General features: G+C 36.7%; 1 protein-coding gene across 12 annotated transcripts in view; it reads left to right on the forward strand.

Moving 5' to 3' along the window:
* Nucleotides 1-20300, forward strand: part of tjp1b (tight junction protein 1b) — a 129648-nt gene that overhangs the window by 36887 nt on the left and 72461 nt on the right. The window contains exon 1 of one of the 12 annotated variants that reach the window (XM_065292142.2): nt 18356-18840. The exons of the other annotated variants lie outside the window; for them this stretch is intronic. Coding sequence (XP_065148214.1) covers nt 18817-18840 — 24 coding nt within the window. The 5' untranslated portion in view covers nt 18356-18816. Of the gene's footprint in view, nt 1-18355; nt 18841-20300 lie in introns of those variants that run through there. 12 annotated transcript variants of the gene reach the window in all.

The raw sequence follows: 20300 nt of genomic DNA on the forward strand, positions 1-20300 counted from the left end.
AAAACCGGAAGTATTGCTCTAGGGAAAACAGCTTTATGTCTGTGTATGTTTTAAAGATCGTTCTGCATCTGATCTCTATCAAAAGTCCGTCACAACAATGGAATTATCTCAGCTTTTTTGCTCAAAATTTTGTGTTTTTGATGAAACCTACACATATTTGAGAGGTGATTAAAACAGAACACATGAAGGTAGGGTGAAATTGATTTTTTTTTTGAAAGCAGAGGGTCTGTTCTTTTATTTATAGCTGTATCTCCTCTAGCCAGAACCAAAATTGCCGTCTCTTTTAACTTTTAAATACTGCTGCAACCCAAATAGATGTTCACAATTGTTTTGGGGCAGGGCCATGGTCGGTGGCTCCAGTGCGTCATCAAGCCACAATTTTAGCCCCGCCCAAATAATCCTGAACACAGAAATTTCGAAAAAACGTTTAAAGAGAAACTATTTTTTTACTATGTTTTTAACTCAATTTATACAAATGAATACATAAATGCGTGAACTTAATCTTTGTACAGCGCATCATGAATGTGTTAGCATTTAGCCTAGCACAGTAATCTTGACAGAAGTTCGACAGGAGTAGTCAGGAGTGATGATGTTACTGCGCGCCGAGGTCGAAGTGCTGCAAACTTCCGCCATACAATATAGTTCTGATTTTTTATCAGCTAAAAATCTTTTATTTTGTGCCATCATTACTCTTGTAAGTACTCATGTCACAGTCTTTAAATAGGGAAAACATGGAAGTGTTTGGTCGCTTCTAAATTCATCCCTGTTTGGATCCTAAGGAATGAATGGCAGTGTTTCCCATACATAGGCTCTACTTGGGCGCTGCGCCCAGGTAAATTGTGACCCGCCCAGGAAAAAAAAATCACTTTACGAATTTCTGTATTTTCTGAACTCGACTGGATGACCCGTGTTGTGTTGAGAGATGGAAAGAGAGAGAGAGAGGTGTTGAGAGAGAGAGAGCAAGAGAGAGGTGGGGGTCGGGCGACCGTGAAGATGATGTACGCGTCATAAACTCATCATCCGCGGCAAACTGGATCAACTGCTGCACATACGGAGCAGCCAGGGAACTACACTGCAACCAAAATGGTCGCATATGCTTATAGCATCCAAGTTGGCTTCATTTTGCGTGCAAGCACGTTGTGTCTCTCCCGTTGAGTGTCCGTTCACGTGCTCTCTGTTTCTCAATGAATTTGGGTGCGCCGCGAAGCAACCTCGGTGTCACATTGTATCCTTTCATGTTTCTGAACTTGAGCAGAGTTTTACCATTAGAGGTCTTTCTTCACTGAGGACGCGGGACCCGTACGGTTCCGGGTTTATATTTTAAATGGTCAGTCGGGTCCGGGTCGGTCCTAGTTCATTACTTCGGGTCCCAAGTCTGATTAATATTGTGTGTAAAACCTGAGTCCATCGGAGAACGGCGCTAAAGCTCGAGTGCTGTTTCAGACCACGCGCCGCTTCATTTTCTTTATCCCATTTTTTTATAATCTTATTATTATTAGACCATATCTTTACTAAAATCTAAACAGTTTGCACAGAGATTGTAGCAAAAAGCAGTGCTAATACTGAACGAGCAAAGCTCTAGCTGACTCAGGATATAAAAAACGCAAAGCTGTAATGTAAAGCCTGTCATCGGGACAGCAAGTAGACTTTTAAATCTGAAATAATGAGTGGATTAAGCTTTTTTTAATCGGCAAAAGAGAAATAGAAAGCAGAAGCAGTAAAAGTGCCTATCTAATAGAAATTATTACCATTATAACATCAGTCACATTTATAATCTATAGACCTGCACTGTCTATTAATAGGCTATATACATAGTATTGTATATATTGCGTTTGAAAAGGGGTCATCAAATTACTTCATATATCAGTGCAAAAACATCAAGTGTTTTCGTGGTGCTTTGACAAACAGTGTCAGCTTTGTTTATGTCAAAGAAAGTTTGGGGTGGTTAGATTAATGAACTATAATGTGAAATTAATATTAATGTTTAATAAATCAAAGTATTGTGTTGTGTCACACATTATTAGTTCTTTGTCACATGTATAGTATACCATTTTTTGTCGGTGGATAATGATTGCCCTTTTCACCAGCTACCACCACAAGTAAATTTCAGATCTATGGGAAACACTGAATGGTGCTAGGCTAATTGCTAAGACAGTCACGACGTGCTGTACAAAGATTAAGTGCACACATTGAAAAAAGATAGGTATGTATTCATTTATCTAAATTGAGGTAAGACCATAGTAAAATATTAAAAAACGGTGGTGTTTTCCTTTAACGGTGTAACTTCACAATTTAGTACACACTTCACAGTCTTTGTAACGTGTTTTAGCAATACATTTCTAACATTAATAATGTGTTAGAAACAATTCTCTGAAATGACTTTACTCTTTAATATTAATTTATTAATATTTTATTAATATAAAATACATTAAACAAATCTGGCAATGTCCTCCACTAATCCATTTGCTACATTCACCTTGAATTTTCTGTTTGTAAACGCTGTCTCATATCTTGTTTATTGGAACCGTCGTCTATTAGCCTTCACTTTAATCCCTCGTGCTGTTTGTCGTGTAGGTGTGTAGCTGCGGTCAGTGCTGATCTTGTTTATGCTGTATTTGTATGTGTGAGCTCCTGCCGAGACACCATATGCTGCTGAGACTGTAGCATCTCCTCATCCGGCCGAGAAAAACACTCACGCGCCATGCTCATTTCATACGACTGAGAAATCGTGCTCGTGTTGAATGGGATCTTGAATAAAACTCGTATTCGGTCAAATCCCTCAGGAGGTTTTTTTCACCTTTTTTCTACCGTTTCAACCTGCCCAGTGAGTCCTAGGCAATTTGTCTTGTTCAAGGACCTTCTAGGTTGTTCGTTTCATGCACGAACGCACATTTCTCTTCATGCAACACTAGTTTTCAAACATCAAGCTCATTTTTTTCTAGGGAACAAGCTAAAAGGATTTCTTTCAATTCATTTATTTTACACAAAACTAAAAAATCTTTCAAAACTATTTTCAAATATCACTGTAATATAATAAAAAAAACCATTAAATTGCCTGTTTAAGAGAACGACCTCTTTGCCCTTTCTATTAAAGCTAATTTACGTGTGTGAAGCCTCCCCCACCCCTCTGGTTTTAAGGGTCGATATGCAGCTAATGGCCTGTAGAGGGCAGAGTTTTACTATTCAAACACACAACATGAAGAGTAAAGACCTCACTAGTGTGGGTCTGCAGGGTGACGGTTCTCTAGGGGTTGCTGGCTCATAAATAACATCAATGCTGCATCCGAAACCGCAAACTTTCCTACTATATAGTATGCCAGAAACAGCATGTGACAAAAGAATATGTTCAAATTCACAGTACTCATAAAAGAGCATACAACAGTACCTGCATGACCTACATCTTCTGGCTAGATTCTGAAGTGTGCATGCGATGGACACTTTACTGTAAGGCCATGGGAGAGGATTTGTGAATGAAGATAGGTAGGTCACACAATGAAAAAAGATATCAAGGTTATAATTTCACAGATTTTTTTTATAATGTGTAGCAGAATTTTATGTAGAAAACAGTAAATCACCAAAAAATTACTTTAGCTGGGTTTTCACAGACTGCATGGGTCATATATTTTGTTATCGCACAGCTCGTTGGAATACTTGATTCTGATTGGCCAGTCGCAACATTTGCAGGTTTGTTATTTCCATATAACAACCGCCAGGGCTCCAGACTGCCACCAAATTTTGAGTGTGTGCCACTGAATTTTACATCCAGTCGCACATGTGTGACCAGTAAATTTGACCTTTTTTTGTGAAGTGACACTGAATTTAAAACAGCACATTGTAGTTTCTGCATCTATCATCAAATTATTTATTAGTAATACAGTGTATTACTTAATAGAAATGTGAATATTTGGTTAGCATGTTGATTTATGGAATGTGCCCCTAATTTTTTTGGTTGCGCCCCTAATATTTTCAGTTGGGGGCCACTGTGCTCCTAGTGAAAAAAGTTAGTCTGGAGACCTGACCTCTCAAAACTAATAACATACTGTAACCCGGATGCTGCAAATCATTATGACAGATACAGTTTAATATTAAACAAAATTAAATAAAAAATATGTCTTTTAATAACATATATGATATTATTAGGGCTGTCAAAAGATTAATCGCGATTAATTGCATACAAAATAAAAGTTTCTTTTTACATAATATATGTGTGTGTGTACTATGTGTAAATATGTTGTAGGCTATACATTCATATATGTATTTAAGAAACATTTACATACATACATATTTACATGTGTACATACCTTTAAATATACATAAATTAAAAAATTTACATGTATGTGTGTATTTATATATAAATAATGATTATACCAGATTATATTATGCAAACGCAAACTTTTATTTTGTATGCGATTAATTGCAATGAATCTTTTGACAGCCCTAGATATTATATTTATATAAAAATGGGGTTTCCTTGCGGCGGAAGGTCTGCATTCATTAAAAATTAGCAAATAAAATATTTCAATGTAATATTAATATTTAATGTTCCTCACCTTACTTATGTAAATAGCCGTGTAGCTTTGCGTCGGGTCCTGATCACACTGTCAGGGATAACAACCGGCTACCTATACATTAACTAGGGATGGGACAATTACCGGTTTCACGATTAACCACGATAAAATGTCCTGATGGTTAGTATATCGTTTAAAAATTCATTATCATCACATCCGTGTTTGATTTACCATGATTTTGAAAACTCGCAGTAAATCCTGTTGAGCCAGGATTAATGGCATTTAAAGGATAATGTATTATTCACGGTAAACTTATTAGACAGATTTATATATATATTTTTTACCACATAAATAATTTCAGGGATATTAAATATTAAATTGTTCAAATGTTTTCAGTTTGTGTTCTTTTTGAACATTTCCATTTCATTTTAACAAAACCATGATAATATTGATATCTGTGATAACTTTGGTCACTATAATCATGATATGAAATGTTCATACCATCCCATCTTTAAAACATTAACCCTTACATAGAGGCTGTATTTTGCACCAAACCTATATTGTGTGCATGAACACTTTTCATTGTGTGTCTTTTTCTGGTCAACGGGCTTTTACGTTTGTATTGTTTAACATTCCATTAGCCAACGGTTGTGAATTTGTGTTTTCGTAGACATTTGCATAAATGTTTAAGTGGCAAGTGCTCAATTAAACACTAATTGAAAAATAATTCACAGTCAGTTTATTGTTATCTCTGTCCTGAGCTGAGCATAAATATAGTGTACGCGGCAGCCGCATTGCAGAATCTATAACCGAGTATTTCTCAAGAAACGCTTAGTAGACACAGGCAATAAATACTTTTTAATATCTCAATGTTTCTCAGAAAGCAGTGAGATAAGATGCACATAGAGAGACACTATTTGGCTAAATCGGCTTCTTCACAGAGTTTTCTCTTAGGAAACTTTAATCGTACGCATCTCCTTCAGATATTCTTGCAATTTTGAGTTGCATTGCATAGCTTTCAATCCATATTTGTTTATTATGATGTCATACATTCTAATAAAATGCTGGGTTGTTATAACACATTGTTGGGTCAAATAGAAACATTTTCTGGGTTTATTCAATTCACCGATCTGTGTGTAATATTAATAATATACATGTACATTAATATTTTACTGCATGCTTTTCTTCATCTTCCTCTATTTCTTGATGCCATCAACTGTGTCTTTCCACCATATACAGTATTTTATTGTGACATCACAGACTATCACGGATGAACATAATTCACATTTGTGTTTGAGGGAAACTTAAAATGATGGATGACGTGTTCAAAGAATTCACTCTGGGTTGGTCAGATCCGAAGTATACCAAAAATGTATTTCGCTATATGGTATAAAGTATTTTCCCACTGTGTAAGCACTTGATTTTGTAATTTGTGAGTGAGTACAATGACAGGAACGGTTTTCTTGAAATGGGATGCGGTCAGAAAGAGACGTTTTTAATGCACCTGTCACTCTTTGAAGAATGACTCACTGTGTTTATCACTGCCCTCTGGTGACTAATGTAGCCCACCCTCATGCACACAAATACACACACACACATACACTGTATGTAGTTTCTCTTTAATTTGTTTTTCCATATGGATACTGTAAAGTAGAGCTTAAACCTATGGAAAACACAGGTGGGAATTGATTTGCGAAAGATTTATTACATTGTTGTTGCTGTTTTGCGCAGTGCGGTAGATTATCTCCCAACTGATTTCTCTTCCCTCGCCCCCAATGTTTTTACCCCCAACAGCCCCCATATACATCCACCAATAGGAGCAGTTTGCTCCGCCTTCTTCGTATTTGTTAATTGTTTATTCTTTGGCACTCAAAACCAAGCATCAATTGCATCAAATACATTTTTACACTAAAATCCTTTTTATATTATTAACTTTAGTGTGGATGAATGTGTTGACAATGATTAATCATTTACTCCCACATGCATGTATGAAGTTGTGTTGACTTACAAAAAGGAAGCCAGCTTGTTCGCTCTGTATCCTTCCATGGCAACTTTTTACCCAGCATCCATTGTTTCTCATCTCCCCATCATTTATCAATAGCCATTGTGTTTACCATGATATCCCGCGCTGTCAAAGCCAAAGTGAATTGCACGCTATCTCACAGTGGATTACTGTTGGTTGGGGGACACGATCTGAACAATGTCCATTCAAATGGTTTGGCCTTAAGCTTATGAGATTAATTAAAAGTGGTTAATTAATCCGTCACCCTTTTAGGCCGATGAATTTGTGAGGAGTCTTTGCTGAAACGCTAAAATCTGTAGCTTACAATTAAAATCAATACTAAGCCTGTTTAAATTGTGTTTTATTTTATATTTAAAAACTAAGCACCACATTTTATACAACATTTATCGCGTCGTCCTGGAATACTCGATTCTGATTGGTCATCGAGGCATTTTGCAGTCTGATATTTTAGTATATTAACTCGTTCCCTGCCAGCCATTTTGTGAAAAGTTTCCCGCCAGCATTTTTTGTGATTTTCACAAAAGTTTAACAAAATGCCCTCCAGAAAAATTATAAAAATATATAAACATACAGATATATCAAATGAAAAAACGTTTTATCCTGTTTATATATTTTTTCTCTGCTTATTAACTCTTAAATATGGGTATTTTTCTTTACACATACATTTTTTTTAGCAAAAAGCTGAAATAATTTCATTTTTGTTAAGGAATTTTGTTAGAGATCAGATTCAGAATGATTATCAAAACATACAGGGTGTTTAAAATTAGCAAATAGCATTTTGGCTTCATTTTTTTTATCTATTGGATAATCGTGGTATTGCAGATTAACATAAAAATTCATCAGGAACACGCTTTTTTAATGCAAATGTTTTCTCTTAATTGACGAGATAACTCGTCATTGGCAGGGAAAGAGTAAAAGGGATAGTTTACTCATAAATTAAAATTCTGCCATCACCCACAAACCACCCAGTATGAGTTTCTTATTTTTTTATTCATATTTTTTATGAATGATGGTTGGCACTATGGAAGTCAATGGGAACTATAAACTGTGTGCATCTGATTTTTGTGTTTGACAGAATTAAGAAACTCATACAGGTTATAAACAACATGACAAAATGTAATTTTTTGGTAAACTTTACCTTTAAAGGTGCAGTGTGTAGATTTTAGCGGCATCTAGCAGTGAGATTGTGAATTGCAACCAATGGCTCGGTCCACCATTCACTGAAATGCATAGATACGCTACAGTAGTCGCCACAGGACAGACATGTTGTTGTCTAAGACAAAATACAGTAGTGAAAAAACGCAGAGTAGTTTGTCCATTTAAGGCTACTGTAGAAAAATGGCTGCACAAAATGGTGACTTCCATGTAAGTGGCCCGCAGTGTATGTAGATAAAATGGCTCATTCTAAGGTAACAAAAACAATACAGTTTATTATGTAAGGTCTTTACACACCACTGATAATATAGTTATGTATATTATATTACATTTCTGTCATTAGATCCTTCTAAAAGTTACACACTGCACCTTTAACTGCAAATCTATATTGTCCATACAGGTCTTTCCTACATAGCTGTGCAAGTTTCAAATTGTTTATCATCCTGCGGCGTCTTTTTTCAGTTTAAAAGTTCATTAACATTCATAATAAATATGCAAGAAAATTAAATAAAAGTTAAAACGCTTCCTTACAATGTGCAGTGCGAGTTAATAATGACATTAAGTTGTCTGTCTACCTTTGATGCAACATAATATAAGCCAATAATAACAACATATTTAATCTTTAACATATAATGCACAGTTATGTGAAACAGGATTTTGGACCAATGAGATTGCATGGTGGGTGGAGCAACTCAAAGCTTTTCTATGCTTTAAAATTAGTCGTGAATTTTTTTTATTTAAAACACGTCAGGCATTACCATGCCATCTTTTTTTAGTTCATACTGTAATACGTTTTCATTTATTTCTGTTTCTTGGATAGCAAAACCTCCAAATCACTTTTTCTTCTGCAATTTCCCAGTTTTGATGATGAAAGGAAGGCTTATTTGAGAGGTGGTGAGCGAAAGCTTGTTTTCATCATTTTGAAATGTTACAAAAAAGGTTGTTTGTTGACCCAAGCAAACCTCTGCTTTAAAAACAAGACCCACGATGTAATCATTGTATTTGAGTGTTGTTCCACTTGTAAAAAATGTAAGTTCCTCCACCCGTTCCTGTCTGAAGAACAGTATCGGTTTAGCCGCATACCTGCATTTGATTGGACATTGTGAAAATGCTACTGAATTAGAAACTCCATCTTACCAACAATCAATACGACAGAAGAATCGTCCAGCTTTTATTTCCCGTCGATCGTTTGTGTGTTAGATAAACCCGGAAACAAGCTGTTAGAAATAAGATCCCTGACTCTTGCTATTACTAGTTGAAATGGGTCTAAAAATAATAATAATGACAAAATCATTCCCCTTTGAGCTATAGACAGGCCAGTAAGCACAAAATGAGTCTTCTTCCAGATCAATTGCTTAATTGCTTTACAAAGTAGCTGCCGTATAAGAGCTGATGGGACAAAATTCTGTCTAGTAAGACCTCCCTGTCCAATAGTGGTGAAAACAGAAATCGAAAGGGGAAAAAATCAGATGCATAAACTTCATTAGCTACTCTGTGCTTTGACTAGACATATCTAAAATATTGACGTTTTCATGAGTCCTCCTAATAAATGGGTTTTCCCTTTCGAACCTTTTAAAGTCCAGAAATTTACTCTGGCCTACAACCGGATATTAATGACCCACTGAAGTGCATTGAAATGTTCAGCTTTGTTTGATCTGGCATTGCCGTAATTTCCACTAAAACAGGATGCCATATAAAATAGCCAGTTTTTAGGATTTAGTTTACCTCACAGCTTAGAATCTGGTGAAATGTTGAAGTGCAGAATGATGTTATAAATAATAAAAAAATAAACCAGTATAAATATGAAGTAGTGTACATATAATGGTAAATATAATAACCAGCAGGGGCGGCCGGTGACTTCTTTTTTCGAGGGCGCACGATGCGAAGTTCGTCACAACATGTATGTAGCCCGTCATGTGTGTTGTTCGTAATTTTAAAATATGTGTTTGGCACGTAGAGTGAACCTATGTGCATCAGGTGTCTTGTCAAAATAAGTGCCTGCTGCAGACTAGGGATGCACCGATACCACTTTTTTGGAATACGAGTACGAGTACGAGTACTTGCATTTCAGTACTTGCCGATACCGAGTACTTAATAAAAAAACATGATTTAAATTTACAGGTAACAGCTTTAGTCATATAATTTAACAAAAAAACAAAGGACTAGTTTTCCAGTTTGTTGTAAACTCAGCCTCTTTGGACAACACAAGAGGCATTAACCCCTTACACGCCGCTCAAACATAGACATTTCTCAGACTGTGGTATCGATTCCAGGTATCGGGGGACTTTTAACGAGTATGAGTACTTTAGAAAAGTGGTATCAAGGCCGATACCAGTATCGGTGCATCCCTACTGCAGACACGTCTAAAGGGTTTATGATAAAAAAGACGCTCGCGTTTGCCAGATCCTCGCATAATCTCATGCATAATCAGAGTTTACTGTAAGGGGAGTGTCTTGTGTGTATTTTGTGAATGTGAGCGTCTCTTTTATAATAAACGATTTTGACGCGTGTGCAGCAGGCACTAATTTTGACAAAACATGTGATGCACATGGTTCACTTCACATGACGCAACAAAGACGTATTTTGAAAACAGGAGCAACTCACATGACACTCCGAACACATATTTTGAATTTGCGCCCCTCGGAAGAGCAGTCACCAGCCGCCACTGATAACCAGTATATATATACACTAGCTGCGTTTACATGGACATTTGTAATCCGTTTAAATGATCAATCTGAATAAAAATGCTCCATATAAACACCTCAATCGGACTAAAAGGTGCCAATCTGATTAAAAATCTAATCCGCTTGTTAGGGGTGGTTTATACCGTTTGTAATCCGCTCAAAATGACATGTATACACTTGATCGGATGGATAACTGAAACTGGGATGCTCTGCGCATGTGCCATCTTTTCTTTTTTTATTGGCGGTTGGCAAACCCACTGAAAGGTGCATTTCCGCCACCTACAGGACGGGAGTGTGGAGCATATGCACACGTGCAATGACGTAGAATTGCCGTAATGACATGTGACGCAAATAACTCGAGTTTGTTTTGTTGAAGGAAGTCACAAGAAGTGATTGTCTTCCAATTCCCCATAAAGTGATACAAGACAGCGTTGTCCGGTCAGTCCATGATTTATTCTCTGATCCACAAACGCGTGTGTTTGGACTCGCTCTCGCGAACGGTCTCTGCAGCACTGCGTGAAGTAAAATACTCTTTTTGGTATTATATTAAATATTAAATATTTTGTTTTGCTGCTGCTTTATAATCAGTGAGGCACAAAGCAAGTCTTGAAGCAGCGTGAAACTATATTTGCGCAATATGCGCATGTCAAATGATCAAATCTGATGTAAATCTTGTGTCATATAAACACGCACATCAATCTGATCACATTTTTAATTGTTCATGTAAACGCTGTGATAGGATTTATCGGAAGGACTTTAATCCGATGGAGGCAAAATGTGTCCATGTAAACGTAGCTACTGTCAAAAAAATTGTCAAAACGGTCTAAAGCTGTCACTGGGACAATACCCTTTAAAAAGCTCTTAATATGTACCATTTAAGTACTGATAATGTATACATTTGGTACCAATATGTACAGTACCTTTGTGGTACTACTAATATGCACTCTTTAGTACCAGTATGTACCTCTAATATGAAGTCTTTGGGTGCAAAGGTATACTTTTTGAAAGGGTACCACCCCAGTGACAGCTATATAAATTTAGCTTCCTTCTATGATGCCTCATTTTGGACAAACTGTAATGGGGCATTCACACCAAATGCAAATTAAACGATTTGCGCTAGTAGATTACATAAAGTCAATGCAAAGATGCTAATAGACGCGAACTGGCACGGGGCATATTCAACTCAAGAGAAACATTTGCATAACACTAATGCCGAGTTCAGACTGCACGATTTTAGCCCTGATTTTGACTCGCCGACAGGTTTTGAGAAATTGCCGACAAATGGCCGAAATCACAGGCAAATCGATGCTCGTGCACGCGAGTGACAATCACACAGTATGAATTATAAAAGAAGCGTTCTGAGAGAATCGCCGACGAGTCGCCGACACCCGTGAGATATTTGGCATGCTAAATATCTGGACCGGTCGGCGATTCAAAATCATTCCGTGTGAAATGTGTTTTGACTGACAATAACATCGGCGATGACCTACATCCAATGAGAGAGCAACATGCAGGGCAGCTGGAACTTCGGGGAGGAGTCTCTCCAAACATTTCCTCATTCATAATTTTTATTTCTTCTTCTTTCTGCTGCAAATGAGCGCACATGCAATTTGTATGGTAAACTTCTTGCGGGTGACCATTTTTAATAATAATCCCAGTCTCACGTGAGAACTCCGGTCTTGCACGCGTGACCTCGCGCTGTTTCCTTCGCGTCACTTCTCGCGTGCATTTGGTTGTGAGACGTAGTTTGCAGACCGGGAAAAAGTTATCGGCGATTCTTCTTACGGTAAAGTCATGCAGTATGAAAACCCCTGTCGCCAATCCATCATGCAGTCTGAAACAGCAGCGACTGAACCCTTCCCCAGATAATCACGCAGTGTGAAACCACAGGTGACCCGACTAGTTTGAAAATCATACAGTCTGAACTCGGCATAAGTTAATTCCCGTAAGCAAATCTAGACCAAGAAATGTGATGGTTTGGGTTTGGTGTGTACGCAGCATAACACAGCACCATAGCATGTGTCCTGTACAGAGAAGGCAATCCCACAATGCATTGCAATCAGTGAAAATATTTTTCTAAAATGGTGGATGGGTCTATATACTTATATTTTATTCAGTACTACAAAGTATAAATAAAAACAGTTCTAAGTTAACAAATGTACTATTTTACCCCATTTTGTTGTCCGTAATTTTTGTGCACATATGAGCTAAGCCACAAACTAATATCAAACTTTATTTTGGTTCAAATGTTTCATTAGAAGGCAATTGACTCTAGGTTTTGTAACCAATCTCATAACTTGGTCATAGTTAGCGCTCCATCCGAGTTTGCATACAGTAATTCTGCTGTGCATGACACGTTGGCAGCATTTGCATGTCTTGTATCCATTTCATCCATGAAACCTCCTGGAATAACTGCACATAATCACATGGCATTAGACGGCATTTTGTAATGCATTAGTTAATGGAAATACCAAGTGTCTCTGGCAGCCGATGAGACCCCCATTTTATCTGATGAATCACACTGTGCTTGGCTTATGGATTTCTGTTTGCCCATGTTGATGAGCGCAAGTGGGAAAAGAAATCAAATACACTGGGAAATGTCATTTTTCTAATCAGCATAAACAACAAAGTATTAGATTTTTTTTACTAGAAAACAAGTCTGTTGGTAGATTAAGTGACAGATTTTCACTGAACAATATCATCATCTAGACACTTAAAGCTGACCGTATAGCAGATATTTTTAGTATAGTAGTCTGTGTATATCACTTATAAACCTTTGTAAAGTGCTGTAACTGAGGAGATAATTCACACTACAGGACACAAAGAGACTTGATTTCAGCTTGTGTGCCGCTTCCTTTGTGTAAGTACAGCATTTTGCACCCCTATACTGGTTTATTGTGTCGGTATGACCTTGTCCCGCCCTTAGAAAAGTCAAGCCCACCCCTCCCGTCCTGATCTCTCCATTCTCTAGTGTATGAGATCCCCTTCTCTCAGCAGTTTGCGGGACCCCTGTCCCCATGTTGCTCACAGGGGAGATACAGACTTGTTAGTGGCTAAGGTAAGAGATGCCAAAGGTCATCATGGAATTGCAAATGATGCAATTTCCTATTTTATGCTGAAAGTATTTACATTAATGAATGTTTAAATACACAATTTTGTTAATGCATGTTTAACCAACAAGCCTTATTTACCTATTTGAAAAGCACTTAGACTTGGCATCAATGATATCTTTTCTTGCGAAATTAGACTTATGAGGTGTCATGAAACATTTTGATAAAAAAAGTAAATGCTAAATAAGCATACAGTTATAAACATCTCTTCATGTACTATTTTGCACATGATTTCAAATGACATCATACAAACAAATTTTGTTGTTTTTCCACATTAAGGGGAACATTTTCATTACCGCAACGTGTCCATGACTGGATTTGGGTTCTTTGAAATGGAAATATTTATAATTAAAAAATCTAAAAAATAAAAAGCTTCAGTGCATGTTATACTATAAACATTTACAGTAAAGAAACATGTGGTATTTGGTGATCATTGGTAAATGTAGAGACAAAAATAAGGAATATAAATGTGTCCAATACCAATTTTCTCATACATAATTGACTGTGACACTCAAGATGGCTACCAGGTAAGCTGCTCTTAATTTTATCTCTCCAGATAAAAGATAAAAAAAAATGTGTCATAGTACTTAGACAACTTTTTAGTTCTCATTACCGAAACATGAGTTTGTAAATGCATATATTTAATGTAATGTCATGTTGCGGTAATGATAATTTTTGATAATGATAATATCTAAAAAATGCAAATAATTCTATAGGAAATGTATTTTTAAATCCTCTAAAAATAATGGTTATAGTAAGTTCAGACCTTAATCTTATATGTGCAAAAAAATTTGCTTCAAGGGCTTTTTAAAAATTCGGATGCTGGACACCTTCTAAATTTGGATTTCGTGAGAATCACCCATACATGAAATACAGGCTGAAGTCTCATAATCTAATTATTACGTTTTTCATATTTAATATTAAAAATATCAAGGTTATATTTTCACAGAATGCTCTTTACAATATGTAGGATCATTTTATGTTGAAAACCAAAAAAAGTGGTGGCTCACATATATTGAAGTCATATTTGGGCTGGCTTGTTATTTCAGCCGAAGTTTGTCTCAAATGTACTTCTTAGACATCTCTACTCATAACTCATGAGAGCTAGCACCCGTCACAGCCTTCAGGAGATGCTTTGGATGGTAGGTTAGGTAATGACTGCTCCTCTCATTCTCCTGATTACCTCAGTGTCCTTCAAAATCTCACAGCTGTTCACTCCTGTATGTTCTGCCTGCGGTCTCTTGCTGTTTCTCCTCGCAGCCTGCGCTGCAGATGGAGGATGTTTATTATGGGCTACGTCACCTTTTCTTTGTGCATGGAGCTACTGATGATGTCATGTCAACAAGATCCCAGCCACACTGCAAAATGAGAACTGTTGTCATGATACCAAAATTTCAGCAGTCAATTCTTGGCACAAATTTAGCTACTACAGCAAAAATGGATGCAAATAATGTAAACAGCAGTATCAATTATTTCAGGTTGACACTTCATGGGTACTACTAAATATACTGTAATATTGGTATTATGTCTTTTATTATTCTATACGTTTGACAATGTTAAAATTTCATTGGAAGCAAAACTACCATTATTATTTTACAAATTGTTTTATATTATAAATCCATTATACTGTATCCGTAGGAAAGATAGAGCAGCTAAATTCTGCATTCTGTAGAGCTGCTCAGCTGACCGTTGTGCCACATGGAGACATGGGTGTCAAGGGCAATTTATCTTGCTTCCTTGCATTGTGTTTTTTAGAGATGTGTCAGGCGGCTGACTGGGCATCGCAGTTGCTCAGAGCCCAGCTTGAATGTGTGAGGTCTGTATCTGAAAGAATAAATGCAGAACAGCAGTAAACAGAGAAAAACTGTAGGGGGCGCAGTTTAAAACTGTCCTGTGTATAACTGATGGTATTGATAATATCCTGTTTAAATAGAGGTCGTTAGTTTTCTCAAATAAGGTAATCCAAAGGCTGCAATGCTTGGTTTAATATATATAGTCAAACTGATGGTAAATCTATTACATTATGTAAACTGAAAAGAATCGGCAAAAGTTTACTTACTAATGAAACCCGAAACAGCTAATGGTGTTTATTTTGAGCATTTTTTTTTTCAGCAAAGTAGAAACCTTCATTATGTGTCATCCACAGTTTAAAAACAATTTAAAACATTTATCTTTATTTTTAGACCTTTTAACACAATAAAATGACCGTGCTTAATGTAATTGGCGGTCTTTGCGTCTTCTAGCTTTGCTTCCTGCCTCTATTGCAGATAATATCTAAAGTGGAAGGCAGCACCGTGTGTGTGGAAAGAATAAGAGGAAGTTGTCAATCGAATGCATTCAGTGAGTGAGGTTTTCCTGTGGGACTCAAGTGGTGAAGATTTGCTGTAATATGTTACAGATTTACAATTAGAATTACAAATAGAATTTCCTGAAACCTCGAAGGATCATTTTAAATTAGAATTTTTTAGTGATTTTAATAAAAACGTCAGCATTATTGGAACATTTGGCCTCATATCTGTGTTCATATCCATTTATCCATCCATTCATTCTATCCAATCATTCTTCTGTCTGCCTATTTCTCTGTCTGTCTGTCTGTCTATCTGTCTGATTGTTAATCCATCTTTTAATCTATCCATTATTCTGTCTGTCTGTTTCATCTGTCCATCCATCTATAAATTTGTCATCCTTGATTCCATCTATCTGTCCCCCTCTCTGTTTGTTCATTCTGTCTGTCTATGCTTCATTCCATCTTTTTGTCTGTCTTTTTCATCCATTCATCCCTCAGTCCATTTTGTTCCATCTGTCTGTCTTTCTTGTCTCTCTGTTTGTCCATTCTTCATTTCATAAATCTGACGGTCTATCGGTCTCTCAGTTTGTCGATTTATTTTATTCAATCTATCCATCATTCTGTCTGTCTGTCCGTCTGTTTCATCTGTCCATCCATCTATAAGTTTGTTATCCTTCATTCCATCTATTGTCCCCCTCTCTGTTTGTCCATCCTTCATTCTATCTGTCTGTCTGTCTATCCTTCATTCCATCTTTTTAGCTGTCTGTTTCATCCATTCATCCCTCAGTCCATTTCATTCCATCTTTCTGTCTTTTTTTGTCTCTCTGTTTGTCCATTCTTCATTTCATAAATCTGTCTGTCTACCGGTCTCTCAGTTAGTTATCTATCTATCTATCTGTCTATCTATCTATCTATCTATCTATCTATCTATCTATCTATCTATCTATCTATCTATTTATCTATCTCTATGTCTGTCTGTCTGTCCTTCATTCCATATTTTTGTCTGTCAGTTTTATCCATTAATTCGCCAGTCAGTCTGTCTGTCTATCTACCTGTCTGTCTCTCTGTTTGCGGATCTTTTGTTTCATCTGTCTCTCTATCTGTCTCTAAGTTTGTCTTTCCTTCATTGTATCTGTTTCTCTGTCCGTCTGCCTACTGGTCTTGTCTATCTATCTGTTTCTCTGTCTGGTTGTTCATCCATTTTTCCATCATTCTGTCTCTCTGTCTCTTTCTATCTATCTATCTATCTATCTATCTATCTATCTATCTATCTATCTATCTATCTATCCATCAATCTATCTATCTAACCCCCTCTCTCTGTTTGTCTATTCTTCATTCTATCTGTCTGTCTGTCCATCCTTTATTTCATCTGTCTGACTATATCTCTGTTTGTCTATCCTTTATTCCTTCTGTATGTCTGCCTATCCCTCATTCTGTCTTTTTATCTGTTTTTGTATGTCTGTCTATCTATCTATATATAAAACAACAGATACAGAACAGTTTGCCGATCTTTCATTCCATCTGTCTGTCTATCTTGTCTCTCTGTTTGTCCATCCTTCATTGTATCTGACTGTCTCTCCATACTTCATTTCATATTAATGTCTGTCTTTTTCTCTGTCCATCTGCCTGCCAGTCTTGTCTATCTATCTGTTTCTCTGTCTGGTTGTTCATACATTATTCTATCTATCCATCATTATGTCTGTCTCATCTGTCCATCTATTAGTTATCCATCCTTTTATCTATCTATCTATCTATCTATCTATCTATCTATCTATCTATCTATCTATCTATCTATCTATCTATCTATCTATCCCCATCTCTGTTTATCTATTTTCATTCTACCTGTCTGTCTGTCCATCCTTTATTTCATCCGTCTGTCTATCTGTCTCTCAGTTTGTCAATCCTTAATTGTATCTGACTGTCTGTCCATACTTTATTTCATATTAATGTCTGTCTGTTTCTCTGTCCATCTGCCTGCCGGTCTTGTCTATCTATCTGTTTCTCTGTCTGGTTGTTCATCCATTATTCTATCTATCCATAATTATGTCTGTCTCATCTGTCCATCCTTTTATCTATCTATCTATATATCTATCTATCCCCCTCTCTCTGTCTCTCTCTCTATCCTTCATTCCATCTGTCTGTCTGCCTGTCCTTCATTCTATCTTTTTATATGTTTTACATCTATCTCTCTGTCCATCTGTCTCTCAGTTTGTCCATCCTTCATTCTATCTGTCTGTTCATCTTTTTGTCTTACTGTTTGATCTATTAATTCCCTAGTATATCTATCTATCTATATATCTGTCTGCCTATCTATATTTGTTAATCAAACATCATTGTAATCATTATATTAACAAACACTGTGGTTAACATGTTATTTATTTATGGTTACCAATAAATAGTGTATGGACTGGACTATTCAGTGAAGTATTATTAAGTCATAAATAATTCACAACATTCATTTAATAAAATCACGTCACCTCAATATTAGTTAATATACCATGGTAAAAGTGGAACATCCCAGTTCGGGATGCTGCTGCTGCTCTACTCTATTCCCACCCCTGTAGAGATGCAATGGAAATGTCCAGGCAGCCAGACATGTCACTGTTATGGGAAAGAGAGCAGAGCTCATCTCATCCTACTGCCATTGCAGTGAGTCTGCTGTACAGGGCTAAAGCAAGACATCCGCCCTCGGTTTCTCCACAGGTGTACTAACACACCTATGAAAGGATATTGTCGTACAGGACTATTTCTTATACACTTGAATCGTGCTCGCCGGACGACGTTATATTCTGCGATTTTGCGAAATGTATTCGCTTCATCAGCAATAAAGAGAAGATCGCTGGTGGTACATGGCGAACTTTGCGCTGATGTGACATGTTGCTGTTCATCTTTGTAAGAGATCGTAACGCACTTTAGCCCGACACACGGGCCAGAAGAGAAACACGGATTTTATCGTTGAGGCTTTGATATAAACCTGATTTTTATTCATCTGTTTGAGGCGCAACATTTAGCCTCAACTTGCTTCAGCGTGAGCAGCTAAAGGAACAAAATGTCTGCCCGTGCTGCCTCTAAGGTTTGTATTCATTTAATAGCGTTGTATTATGTGTTAAACACAATGTCAGCTGTTGTTACAAATAAAAGACGAAATATATTTCCAACTGAGGTTAAAAAGAGCGTGATCGATACCTGAGGTCATGAATGCGCGCGCGGCTTAGCTCAAGCTAACGGAGATTCCTCAACTTATGCTAACGGGCTAGCGTTAGCCGTTTGGTTATAGTTTTGTAAATATCCTAGGCTTTGTTTTAATATTTTACACGGTGTTTCCAAATGCAATGTTACAGTTTTGTTAAATTACATTTTAATATAGTCTCTTCCGTTATGGTGTTAGAAATAGGCAATGAATTGCTTAGCTGAAGCGGGTTTCAAAGTCTGTTGTTTTAACGTTTTAAATTCGTAAACGTCAACGTCTCGCAACGTTTTAATTTTTTTTTTAAAGTTTTTTACTTTTTACAATTGAGTTTATGGTTGTCATCTCAGTTTTTTCAACAGTTGGCTGACAAAGCATTGAAATGAAATTGTTCACGATTTTCTTGATCGTACATGAAATAATTTTTTTTTTAATAATAGCTCTTTAAATATCTTGTTTTCAGAACTGACCACTGTTTTTTTTTTGTATTTGAAATAATTTCACGTGTGTGTGTGTTGACATTCAGAGTTGTATCAAAGCTGAGGAAAGTGTCAACAAAAGACGAGTATGACAGGAATAATAAATATAAACCCTAAAACGTGTCTCTCATACACTAGAGGTGGAAGATGTGGTTGTAATGTTACAGCAATTTGGTAACCGTTCATTTAAAGCCCATACAAACCACAGAAAGGGAAATGTAAATGGATGAGCTGTCACGTTGATACGGTTTCTGTTAGGCGTGGTCTTCACATCGACACCTGTTTATGACGCACTAAGCCCCGCCCTTAACAGGTGAACTTGTAACAGGTGTAACAATGCCAGGAATGTGACTTGCCTACTCGTTCTCAGTGTAATGACTCATGGGTTGCTATGTTGTTTGTGGAGTCTGTTTGGTTAAGTCAAGTGGCATTAACCGGTATTACCAGATCAGCCAACTGAGCATGATTGTCTTGTTCAAGTTTTCGTGCATTTCCATGTTCATTGAGTTTTGAATTTTTGGGGTTATTCATTAATGTTCAATTTTACATGCATTACTGTAAGCCAAGCTTTATTTTAACAGTTTTTACCACACCTGCCAATGGTTTTTGACCGGTATGAGCATTTTAATGGCTGATGCGTTTTGATTTTGTTTCTTGCAATTTCGTGTATACATCAGGAATGCCTAGATTTTTAGTATTGAAAGAAGAAAAGCTTTTATTTCTAAGAATGCTGTATTGTTTCAGCTCATGGTTGGGTAAAATATTGACACATTATTGTGTTTGATTCAACCTATGCTGGGTAGTTTCAACTCAAAATGTTGTATGGGTTCGACTCATATTTGTCAACATTTTATCATATGTTAAGTA

Source organism: Paramisgurnus dabryanus, chromosome 23 (genome assembly GCF_030506205.2).
Source record: "Paramisgurnus dabryanus chromosome 23, PD_genome_1.1, whole genome shotgun sequence".
Classification (NCBI taxonomy): Eukaryota; Metazoa; Chordata; class Actinopteri; order Cypriniformes; family Cobitidae; genus Paramisgurnus; species Paramisgurnus dabryanus.